The sequence below is a fragment of the Phasianus colchicus genome, chromosome 9 (assembly GCF_987193195.1).
Source record: "Phasianus colchicus chromosome 9, bPhaCol1.hap1.1, whole genome shotgun sequence".
Classification (NCBI taxonomy): domain Eukaryota; kingdom Metazoa; phylum Chordata; class Aves; order Galliformes; family Phasianidae; genus Phasianus; species Phasianus colchicus.
Genome location: NC_143444.1, coordinates 6,209,386 through 6,222,543, shown reverse-complemented (window position 1 = coordinate 6,222,543; position 13,158 = coordinate 6,209,386). Strand labels below are relative to the sequence as shown.

At 40.1% G+C, this 13,158-nt stretch overlaps 1 protein-coding gene across 6 annotated transcripts in view; it reads right to left on the bottom strand.

Moving 5' to 3' along the window:
• RABGAP1L (RAB GTPase activating protein 1 like) overlaps positions 1–13,158 on the bottom strand; it is a 214,823-nt gene that overhangs the window by 178,501 nt on the left and 23,164 nt on the right. For all 6 annotated transcript variants that reach the window (XM_090145951.1, XM_090145952.1, XM_031595541.2 and 3 more), the window contains 4 exons: positions 5,050–5,214; positions 2,784–2,976; positions 1,404–1,614; positions 609–783 (listed from right to left, as the gene is read on the bottom strand). In XM_090145951.1, the coding sequence (XP_090002077.1) occupies positions 609–783; positions 1,404–1,614; positions 2,784–2,976; positions 5,050–5,184 (714 nt within the window). In that variant the 5' untranslated portion in view covers positions 5,185–5,214. The remainder of the gene's footprint in view (positions 1–608; positions 784–1,403; positions 1,615–2,783; positions 2,977–5,049; positions 5,215–13,158) is intronic.

Sequence of the window (13,158 nt, the reverse complement as noted above, 5' to 3'; positions counted from 1 at the left end):
TTATTTTATTTTATTATTTTTAACTTTATTTAAAACAGAAAGCTTTTAGATCGTGTGTTTCATAACCACTCCGCAATGTTTTCTCAGTAAGTTAGCAAGTTACAAGATTGGGAATGCAATTCATTAGAAGACCCCAATAATGCATTTTTCAAGTTGTGCCTTTAATAACACATCTTACAGTTTGCTCAAGTAGAATCTTGTTTTGTCATCTTTTTCATCCCTTACTTTTCCAGCCTAAAAAAATCCTCCTATCTCAAACTATCAGCAGTTCTTCCCAAAATATCAAGGGCAATCACAGCACTACACAGTGATTCTTTCTAACTCCCAAGATCTACACTGCAACACTAACTTGGAACTTACTCAAATGAGGCCTGGAAAACAAAAGGCTTTCTACAATATCCCCATCACAGTGCACTTTGCTATCTTATTGAAATACTGTAACTTTTAACTTGTATTAACAGTCACATTTGACTATCTGCACATTCTGTGAAATCCATTAAATGTGTTAATATGTTTCTCAAATACATACCATTCCCACATCTGGAATAACTTTCCCAGATACGCCCTGCATCCTTTATATGAGCCATTATACCATATTTAATACTTACTGCCTCTTTAATTTCACAAGAGAAAACATGAATCTGGAATTCTTCTGTTCCACAGCTGCTTTCAGTAAATGCAAAACAGTCACTTTCTGAAGTCCCATTCTGTCCACGCACACAAAACAACACTTTATAGATTGGAAAAGAGGCTATCTCCACGTTGCTTGACTGATCTATTATTCTGCCAAGGAAAAGAACAGTGAAGAACAAAAAAAAGCAAATCAAACAAATGTACACAAAATAACTTCCTGCAATTAGAAAAATACCTAAACTGAACTTACAATTAAGTATACAAGATGGAGAGTAGGAACAGATAAGTCAGGCTTTCTGGCTGTAAGATGTAAATACTTTTGGTTGCAATGCTGGCCTAATTTTTTTTAAATACTCCAAGAAAACACAGTACCTCTTTCCAAAACAGCAGAAATCAATGAACAAGATGGTTGAGAATATCTGACCCTAAAGCTAACGAACAGGCACTTGCTGATAACCAGTACAGAGAAACTAACACTCAGATACTCTTACACCCAAAACTGACTTGCAACCTTACGCTTCATTTTCACTGGTTTGAAGAGGCCCAACTCAACATTTTAGGTACTCCAAGAAGATGCCCACAAAGACGTGAAACATAATAATCAATACAGCACTTCCACAGACTTTCCTTTTACAGGGTGAGGTGTCTCACTGTACTGTGCAAGAACCTGAGCCAAAAATCCAACAATTCTACCTCCCTGTGAGAGTAAGAAACTTCAAATCTACCTTCCACATGCGGTGCAAGTAACAAAAGAATCATTTACACGTTACCTTACAGAGCCTTCTGGAACATTGGGAACATAGAGTGTTACAGATAGAGGGGCCTGACTTGAGGATTTCATGTTTGCCATGGCACGTAGAGCTTCTGGCTCATTGCGAGGGGCAGACACCTTCATGCAGCCCAGGTAAGTCAGTTTGTTAAACAACACGCTGTCCTCTTCCAAGGGTTCATGGGGAGAAGAAGACCTTTGTGTAGACACTTCTGAAAATGAAGAAACCATTTCTTTAACTATTTGTTTTTATTTTTTACATGTGGTTTACTGAGTAAGTTCCATAGCAAAATCTCCTGCTGCTTGTAAGAATGGACACAAGGATCAAAGTCCAACAGTGAGAAATCCACTCAGCATTAATTAATTAATGTTATGTCTATACTAACACAAGTTTCCAAGTATTGCTTTAGGTCAAATTACCTTTTGATTCTTTTTAGCTATGCTAAAGTAAGTGTTCCTTACCTAGTTCAATTTGCTTACATCTCCAAATTTCTACTCGTTATTTTTGCATAAAGATGCTTCTAATTGTCTTCTCTCCCATGAATTTACAATTTGTAAAGAATTATTAAATTCAAATGTGGTTCACATTTTTGAGATCGATACAGTGACTGCGTGAAACCATCAGGGAACTGGAGAAAAGGGACACTTGCTCCTCTAAACAGAGGAGGAGAAGCATTCTTTTTGGATTATCCTTCTGTATTTTTTCTTAAAGGCATTTTGGCATTTAAAAAAAGAGAGGTGAAGTTTAAAAAAAAAAAAAATCAGAAGTATGAATTAGAGTAATCTAGGTTGGATTAAGTCTAGAGATCCTTTCTATCTTAAACTCACAAGCAGAATGGGTTAGACTAGAGCTAGCTGAATCAGGTTGCTCAAGGTCCCGTTCAGCTGAGTTTTAGCTCCAAAAATGGAAATTCCAAGTCTCTCCTAGCATTTTGCCCTGTTTTTTCATATTTCTTTTGACTATGACCATTGCTCGTGAAACACTTAAGTAAAAAATGCTGCAAAACGGAATATATGTCAATGGACAAAATCTTGAAATTTCTCATATTCCACCAGCAGCATCTCTATTTTACCTATAGTACATTCAGCAGTTACCTGACACTGAGTCCCAAATAAATCAGAGCTGGTGACAAAACAAAAATTATCTTGATGAAAACTGAGCAGCAAAGGGTTATCGATCTGTTAATCATCTATTCCTATCTACAATCTTCTCCTAATGAGAAAACTTGAAGAGGCTACACAATATTCTCCAAAATATTACAGAACTAAGTTCCAGAAAACATTACATCTATTTTAACTTCAAGCTTTAAGGAAAAGAACTGCCATCCATGGGAAGGTATGGGGTGATGGGCCACAAGACAGGGGTACTCTCCAGTAATACCTGTAGTAGAAGGGTCTAAAACAAGTTGCAAGGACGGTTGATTTGTTTGACCTGCTGAGCCAAGTCCAGATGCCTGGCTGCATGCATCACTAGAACCTTCAGGGAGAGCAGCAGAGTTGTTCTGGTCTTTTTCAGAATCCCTCAGTATCTCCTCCATTGCCTTCTCCAGCTGATCATCTCCATTTGAAAACACCTGGAAGTACGAAGGAGATTAGTTTTTTTCCCCAATAATATATAGCTATGTGTATGTTTATTTTGGCTACTATCCTTCAAACACACAATCTTGCTGCAAAAGTTAAGAAATACTGCTAAACACAACAAGCTAAGCAATTGTATGACTGCACCTTAATACAACAGATATATTCCTAACAGGAACTGATAAGTAAGATATTAAAAATCCACAAAACAGCCTGAGATCACTAGTACTGCATCTTCTCCTTCCTAATACTTACTAGCAAAATCATTACAAATTAATGAGCAATAAGCAAATTGAGTTTGTTGTCTTTTATTTACTTTCCATCTTAAAAGCGCAAAGAAAAAACCTAACTATCACTTTGATGTCAACTTTTATTATTTTAAAAAAGGCATGCTAAATAATCTTATCATGAATAAAAAAAGCTGAGCAGTATGGACAGTTTTTATTATCAAAATAACAACGGCAACGTTTCTTTTTCTAAAAGCAACAGAATCCGTTGTCTGCAAAGTCAAAACATTCTGCATAACACAATTTGGTTCACTGTAACTAGTTGTTCATGCCTTCATGTCTAATCCTGTATTTTAACCTCCTCAGGTTCTGCTACCTGGTTTTGTGGAGAATGGCAGGCAGCAGAACAACATTCTTCTGACAGAACAAAAAGGAATTATTTGTATAAAGTCATAACTATTTCTCACATCATTGTCCAGCTGTAGAATCAATGTTTCACAAGAGGGAATGTCTTAGCTTTCTAGATGGAAAAACAGAGGATGGACAGGTAACCTGGCCATGGCTGCCCTCTTCCTGCAGAGTGCCAGCAGTGGGGTCAGCTATTTGCATTCTAGTTTCACACGATGCTTCCCTCCTCCCAGGCACCAGTCAGTGCTGACAGTAATTTTCCTGTGCCATGCTAGACACTACTGTATACCTCAAGACTTAGTCCTAAAGCATGCTGAAGCCTAAAGATGTCAGAAACAAGAAGATTAACTCAAATATAACTTGATCCCACGACATATAGGTGCTTGATCCCACCAAATACAACACGTGTGTTCACAATGCTAGTCCAACAGCCATCCAAAACATACAGACCTCTGTTAAAATAACAGGACTGTGTTTAGATTCTCCAATCAAAACAAAGAAATAACAGAATTTGTTACACGTTTTCTTACAGAAAATTGTACTTTCTTAGGCATATCCAAGCCATTTCAGTTGTCTCACCAATTATTCCACATATAGTAGGAAAGTAAATGTATAGAAACAGCCAGAACATTGTCAGACATTTCTCCTCCCCTCCCCCATCCAAAAGTGCCTTTCACAGATACCAGCATTTCCAACCAAAAACCAACACAGGCAGTAATAAAGCTGCTTTGTGGATTCCATCTTCCAGATATAATTACTAAAGAAGCCATCAGTGTGTAATTAATTTAATTTCAGACTCAAATCATCAGTTGTAAAATGCCCAACCGTTATGGAAAGATAAAATCATTGTTGTCATTTCAAGGGGAACAAATTCCTATTTTTTCAAGTGGATCACATCTGCTACAGCAACTGAATTGGGGAAACTTGCAATTAACCATTCAGCTGTTACCCAAATACTAAAATATTCAGGCATTCTGTGGCAGAAAACTTCTACAGGTCTTAGTCATTCTTAAGGCAGCATCAAGAGGGAAAAAAAAAAAAAAGGTCCACTGTGGTCTATTCCTGTGCATCCTAACTGTGTTCTTCAATGAAAAAAAAAAACATTCTGAAGCTCTGACCCCTAAATAAAGAATACCTCCTAAGCATTAATCTGAAGCTTATTCTTTGAAAAGAATATTTTAGTTTAATGTATAAATCCACAGAACACTAACAAAGCCAGCCCCTGAAGAAGTTACCTCTACAAGAAAAACTGAACTGCCACATTTGGACAGACTTCCTTAATCTGAGCTCTTCACTTCATTGGCAATGAGCACTGACAAAAATGGGCAGTTAAGATTCTCCTCTTTAACTCTTTAGTTAAACATTTCAAAGCAGCAGCTGGTTTTTTGCTCAATATGAATCTTATTATATATTTCAAATGAAACAGTAGTAAACCTTCAGCTGAGGCTTTGCATCTTTCCCAGAGGAGTCCTCAGTTTGCTGGTGAACCACGACAAACTCTTCATTAATTAACGTGGATACAGTTTCAGGAACACTCCTGGCTTTGCTGAACGATGTTCTGACTTCCATCTCAGGTCAGCAGCTCTCTGCCACAGCCACCTACAGAAAGAAAAAACATTAAGAACAGATTAAAAACTTGTTCTTTAGTATTTCAACAGGTGTAACAGGAAGTTTCTATCAGATAATGTAATACCTAAAGTTGTATGAATGTATTATACTACATTTAATGACATTTCTCTGAGTCCATTGGTGCAAGAACTTTTTTTAATAGCAAGGTGTATTTTGGGGTATTAAAAATCCTGTGATTGAACAGCACAAACTGTTATCTGCATGCATAGATAACTCCCAACCGAGTTCAACTTGGAGCTTCCGCTTCTACTGTTTCTAATCCTCCAGAGCCTGTTCCCTCTGTCTCCCCCAATTCCTGCCCTTTTTCCTCCTTTTCTCTCATACAGACGCATTTCTCAACATCATTGTCACCCAGGTTATGTGAAGATGCAAATTACCCTGTGACTAATTTTCCAAGTGTATGCCATACCCATGAAAACATGTTTAGCAACGTTTTCTCAGCAAGGTATTTTTATCTATATGTGATGAAGCATCAAAGATCATACTAAACCACAATCACATTCTTCTCAGCAGTTTCTCTGAAAAGTCTACAACAGTTAATCACGTTACTCACAAAAAAAAAGAATTAGCAGTAAATATTACAGAAACCAAGAACAGGTTTTCTCTTCTCTGTGCAGAAATAAGCTCAGGCACAACCAAAAAAGGGCAAAGGATTGGTATCTCTACAAGTTCAGTTAAAAGACTATTAAAAAAAATAAAAAATAATAAAAAAAAAACAGTTGAAATCATTCCTAGCACTCCTGAATGAGAAAAACTGTAAGTATCCAACACAAAGAGAGAATCAAATCTATTAGCGTGGAACATTTTCTCTGGACCCTACAGGAACAGTGGCCTAAAATGTTGTTTTTAAAGTGTATTTATGTCTTTAGAATTCTTCTGTTAAAAGAAAAAAAGGCATTTTCAGATACATACTTCCAGACACAGTGTTCTTCCATATCAGTTTCCAGAGAGCACTGCTTTGGCTTGGTGCTGCACAGTGTTTTCCTTAAGAGACAAAGCTGCCATGAATTACCTAGAGCAGAGAGGGAACCTTCCCTTACTGCCTCATTTGCAAGGTGGAACATAATGCTTACCCTGGAGCTGGTTACAGAGAGCTAAAGCTCAGCTCAGTGCCCACCAAACCCAGTTTCAGGCTGGGAGGACCAGCTGCAAAGCATCCCATAGAGGGGAACTCAGCCAGGCTTTGCTGTGACTTGTGAGCACAGGTTTTGCTTCACACTGCCTTCACAGCAGCACCAGGGCACAGAGCTGTGCCATGCTCGCTTCTCAGTTTCAGTTTCAAAACATGCAATCAAGATCACAAATGTAGGTTTACTGGCAGGGAACAAACAGCCCTTTAGACGTGCAAGTCCTCCATTCTGAGCAAGCACTATTTAAGCCACAACAGGCAGTTCAGCAACTTTGTACCAAAAAACAAGTTTGGGAACTAAGCCAAGTTCAATACAAAACCATTTCGTGTCACTTCTGAAACCACAGTCAATATGCTTTTGCTCTTCTCAAGACTTGATCTATTTACACACACCTCTCTCCAAACAAATTTTCCCTCTGCCTAACACAACCACACTTTTACCTTTCAAGTTAGTGAGAGCTTTACACAAAGAAATCCCACAGAATCACATCACAGAACCATAGAACGCTCTGGGTTAAAAAGGACCACAATGACCATCTAGTTTCAACCAGATGCAGGGTCACCAGACCAGGCTGCCCAGAGCCACATCCAGCCCAGAGAAATTAAAAAGCTTCAAGTATTGTATTACAGCTCAGGAAACTTGTCAGGAGAGTGGCATTAGGAAAAAGCCACTGAATAGCTGTAATATTCTGAGAGTAACTACCAGCTTGGACTGGCAGTGCAACGAACCCAAAGCAGCAGCTTGCAGACATGACATCATGTGGGCTCCACCCAACCCTGGGCCATGGATTCTCCACTGCAGTCAGCTTCATTTTGGGGTTTTAAGGCATCTTAACTCTAAAGGTCTTCCTGGCAAAAGGGACCAAAAAAAGTTTTATATTTAAAAGACTGAGAATATTATTAAAAAATAAATAAAAATAGATGAACAAACTGCTTAACAAATATCAGGCTGTAAAAGCGTATTTATTTGCAATAAACACCAAGGCTAGCTCAATTTGAATACTCATTTCAAAGTAATTCTTCAGTATAATAGTGGAATTTGATACTTATGGAGTTCTTTAAAGACAATGAAAGAACATAAATACACACTCCCTAAACACAGCATAATATGCATGAGCATCAGGTCTGCAAGGTAACCTCAGCACTGGAGAAAACAGCAGAGGATGGCAGCCAGCCCTCCTGGCCACGTCAGCAGAAAGGATGCAGACCCCCACAGAGCCCCTGCTGTCTCTTAAGTTTCAGTCAGAGAGCTCTGTGCACATATGCACTTTGTGCATAAATGGTTCTACTGCATTAATTCTATGCAGTAATGGTTCTACTGTGCATTAATCATAGAATCATAGCATCACAAGATTGGAAACGACCTGCAAGATCATCTAGTCTTGTTAAGATCTCGTCAAGATGTTGTTAGAAGACAAATGCCAGCTGCTGCACCACCTTCTGTCTGCAGCCATGGAGGACAGACAGGCACGTCAACTGCTAAAAGCTTTTTGTAGCAATATATAAGAAGAAAACCACAGTAAATGCACGCCTGTAAAGAGAAAATGATGATAATGCAACTAGAAAAGCATAATGAAGTACAAAATATCCCCATGTAGGTAAAGACAGTTTTAGAGAAGTTCCTCTTCTGGAACAGAGGAAGGAAATATAATTAACACTAGATGACTGCAGGGAATTTCTAATTCCGTTCAGGATTCCTAAAAGCATACCATGCATGTCATTGCACTTACAGTAGATTTACAAGCTGTTTAACATTGTTGAGAGTACAGCTCAAGCCTGACCATCGACACGGTGAGCAGACACACCTCTGCAGTGGCAAAACACCACCTGAACACCTTCATTCCTGCCTTTCATTACAGCCAACTCCAAGCTGCCATCAGCATTACTCACGTGGATGCTCTCTGTGCCATTCTAGTCACAACAAAACCAGCCTGGTTTCTGCTTGGTAATCAGACACGAGCAGGCCAGGCAGGGAGCTCCAGGACATCTCCTCACTCATCAGCTCACCTAAGCTACAAGTCTACAAACCCTGCAGGTCTTTTGCCAAGACCACCTCTAAATCACGACTGAGTCATGTTTGAAATTAAACAACTAGAGTAAAATTGATATGAGAATTTAATAACGTAACTCTTGAGCCTCAAGAAGATTACTGAGGCTTTACTGCCTTAAGAAGTAAGCTACTTAGGGGGAAAAATACACACGTTCTGTTACTCCAGCTAAGCACTTTGGAAGAAAAGCAGTAAAAAGAATAAAAACCTCTCCTGAATGAATCACATATTAAGGCGCTTTGGGGAAGGGAAGAAACAGAACATGTGATTTTTTTTTTTTTTTTTTTTGACTTTATTTCTTATTCTTTATGACTAAGAAAAGAGAGAAACATTTTCAGGACTTTCCAGTCACCTCCAGACAGCAGGCAGTTATGTTATCTTGCTTTCAGCATTCGCTTTACCCCATCCTGAGTACTTACTCCTGTTTCACCCATTGCACAGATGAACCAAAGGTTTGGAACAAGTGACTGCCATCACCAGGTATGTGATGGGAGCACAGCAGTCAGAACACACAGACAGCTATGCAGCTTCCAGTCATGCTAAGTTTATTCCTGGAGCTGAACCATGGCTCACAATTGTCATTAAAGAGGTTCAGCATTTGCATTTGGTAGCTGCTTGGAGTGCATGTTTAAGACAGGGGCAGGAAGGCAGCAGAAGTAACACACCTCAGCTACTTCTGCACTGAGCCCACAGGCTTTGTTCAGCTGCTGGTGCAGTTGTACTTCAAATGAATTAACACGTCTGAGGTGCAAATAAACCTTCTGTTCGACCAGCACCGTTCCAAGAATAAAACCACAGAGCAGATGGTAACTTCCCAAACCATCAGAGGCCAGAATCAGAAGGGGTCTTCCAAGCACATCTTCAGAAAAATGGTGACAAACTGTGTTTTCCAAGTTCTCTTCACAGTAAGAAATGCTGAAGTACGTAGTGCTACCACGAGGAAGCAATTTCTGCAAGAGAAGTCCTGAGCAGTCCTGTTCTTCCCCATACAGAGGATGATTCCTCCTCCACACAGATGAGCAATGCCACGCAGAAAACAATCTGAGAGCCCTGCAACAATCACACGGGAGGAAGATTTCCTAAATTCTGCTGATCAAAGCCAACTGGTTGGCAAAAGGAGTACAACTCCAAGGAAAAGCAAACATCTCAGCACAGCTTTCTGACAAAGAGAGTTGCAAAACAAAAGGTTTTCAAGATATAAAGTAATTAACTTAGATTAACTAGATTTACCTCGTTTTAAAATAGAGGGGAGGAAATCTCATAGTGCTACAGCAATGACTAAAGAAAAGCTGTTACTTTCCTCTTTGAGCTCCATCTTACAGTTTTGGCCAACTCACTTCAGCTTTCTGTGGTTCAGCTCCCAACGTTTTGAGTCCAGGATGAAAAGGAAGCCACACATACCTGGAATACAGCTTTCTGGGGGCCAGGAAGTGGAACTCACCACACATACATCCTAATCATCAGACAGCCCAGACCCAGAAGCTGCAGCACTTCCTTCCAGTAAGGCACCATGGGCTCACTGCAACTCCCTACACTAGCTTACCCTGCTGTATAAGTGGAGGGACACAGGATGGAGGTGTTTCTCAATTCCCCCTCTCCCTAACTCTTCCATGCATCTCATTCTGCGTGTAACCTGGAAAACCACATCACAAACAAAACCACACAGACCTGAGTAGTGATGCACATCCAGAGGACTGCTGGGCAGAGAAGCTCAGCCATCATCACTGGCAAAGCTGCCATGACTGGGGAGAAACTCAAAAGGAAGGGCTCGTGGTTTTGGATTGGATTTGCTTTGCAGTCCCTGAATGGATTCATAAACTTCCTCATCAAGCTGGTCCCCGTTAGTAAATACCAATATTTACATGAACTAGTCCTCTGAAGCACTGACCTGGTATTTTGCATTTACTTCCAGTTTGTGTTCAACAAATATTTCAAAGTTAATGCTCAAGTTCACCATAGGTTCAAAAAAATGATATATTTTCTTCTAAAAAAAATTGGTATTGTATTCAACAGCACCAAAGCTTTGATAAAACTTGATAACATCTATGAAAAAGAAAAGACAACACAAAAACAAGGTGAACGTTGATGTACCTGTTTTCACTGAGCAAACTGAAACGTGTTTTAAAGGAAAGCTTCCAATCTTCTTCCAGGGCAGTGCAGATCAATCAAATTCACACTTTCCTCCATCAGCCAAGCCAAATCAGATTCCCATATTAACGATGAACTTTCAAAGCCATTATCACTGATAACCTCACAACCAAAACACAGCACTGGTGAAAACACTCTACTTATTTTCAGAAGAAAGATTTTCCAAGGGACTCTCTGGAAGCCTTCTGAGAGGAAGGTCCCACACGGCTATGCAGTGATTTCTCTTCTGCTAACAGATGTTCGAAGCACAGATGTACACTGAACAGGGTTGTTTGTTCCCTTTTTTGAGCCACTCGGTAAAATGGACACGAGCAAAAAGAGCATTAAGCTAACTTAACTTTAAAACACAAGTGCGACGTGACTCACATTTCTAGTTTACACAGAGGTAACGTGCATTTCATCCTAATTTCCTGCTTAGGGCACTGGAAACGGCTCACTAATTCAATCTTCACTGCTGCTTCCTATGCTGAATCTGTCAAAACTGTTTCTGTAAATCCCACTCTGTTTATTTCAATTTCACCAAGATCACCACCACTCTAATTTTGTCCTTCATCTCCATCTCTCTTTGTGTCATCTTCACATAAGAAGCTGAACTCTCTGTTTAAATTAACTGCTGCTTAACTACCCAATAGCTGTTTCCCAGTGTCCTATCTCTGGCTATGAGAGACAGCATAAAACACACCTGGGAAAAACAAAAACCAGCATTCACTCGCCTTACTGATACTGTTCCCCTAGATTGAAATCAACCTAATATAAAGAGACCCCTGCTGTATACATATTAAAATATGTAGTAAAAAATCTAGTGGCTATGAAAGCAATGGTAAGAACTCAAATAAACAAAACAAAGAAACAAAGAATGACCACACAACTGAAAAACCACATGGCTTATTTTGGCAGCTTTGTCTCCTCTGTGAAAGTGAACTTCTACTTAATACACCACAGCAAATAATTAGTGTGTTCACGGAGAGCAGGCTGTTTTTAATTCCTGCACCGGGTGCCTAGATACAGAGCATACAGGAGGCCTCGACACAGACTGGTCCTACGTCAGTCATAAGCCAAGGAATAACTATTAAAAGGAAAACAGATTCGAAAGAAAACTACATAAACAAGAAAACGTCTATTCAGCCTCAAAGCATTCTGCATCCACAGCTTACAGAACTCTGAACTGATGGCATTTTGCATACTAAGGCAATTATTATAAAGGAGAGAAACAGCTTTCCTGAGCTGCAGGTCTGGATTACACATAAGCCACTTAAACTCTGCAAAGATTCCATTTGGAACCGCTCAGGGAAAAAGACTGTTTTCATTCATCTTGACTCCAGGCCTGTCGGGGCGCTGGCAGCATGCTGGTACTGCAGGCACGGTGACTCAGGCAAGGAAGCAGCTGACATTTACAGCCCAAGAGAGAAGCAGCACCTTTCCTCTTCCGCAGAGATCATCAACCGCTGCAAACCACAGGCAAGAGTGAAGATGAGAAGCACATTAAAAAACAAAACCACCGATGTGAACTACAATGTGGAACGTGTGGGGAGAAGGGCATCACAAATGGTAAACAACTATCCGACCAGATCAAGGAAGGAAAGAAGATCAGGTCAACCACAGAGGCGGCCCCCAGTAACTTGCCTGCTTGCATTTGCTCAAACTCCACAAACAGAATCACAGAATGGCCCGGGTTGGAAGGGACCCCAAGGATGATGGATCTCCAACCCTCTGCCACATGCAGGGCCACCAACCTCCACATTTAATCCAGCCCAGGCTGCCCAGGGCCCCATCCAACCTGGCCTTGAACACCTCCAGGGATGGGGCATCCACAAATGGAATAGCTGCAGGGCACAAGCTACAAAACAGAATTAAAATAAGGTTGGGGAGTGAGATTTTAAAAAGAAACAACTACTCAGGCTCAAGATTTGGCCACAGTTAGTGGCACAAGCCATCAGGTGACAGGCAGCTCACACTAGCATACACACTTCTCACTCACACATACTACTTCATGCTGCTCACAAGTGCAAGCAATGCTAGCTCATCCAGTTTGTATGCAAACAATTTTAGGAAATATGCTTGATTTGCTGCCAATTAAAAGTCTTTGCCCTAACAATCCCCTTTGAAAGTGCACAGCTTATAAGAAGTGCAAACAAGACAGCTCCTGCTATCCTAAAGAGGGATATCCTATCAGTCTTTATGCATATTTTATGGAAGGAAAAGCAAACAAACCCCCACCAACAAAAAGCACAGCACAGACACACCAAGTTCTGGTATACAGGTAGCTTATCAGAATTTCAAACAACTCACTTGAGCACAGCAGCTCCTACTTCTACCTCCAGCATAAAGCAAACAGCACAAACAAGCAATTCAAGCACACGTTCACACTGTTGGCTGTCACCAGTTGAACACCACACCAATCTTCTTGAGCCAATCCATCCTTTCTGCATTTGGAAAATAAAAGGTAGCAGCGGAGAGTTCTCTTCAAAGAGTACCCGATTTTTCTTGGCTGAATTGGGCAATCATTGCTTTAAACAGATTTAGTCTTTTATTCCTTTAGTGAAAAATAAGTGTTGGCCTAATTTAGCCTATAGGACTATGGGACAGCCT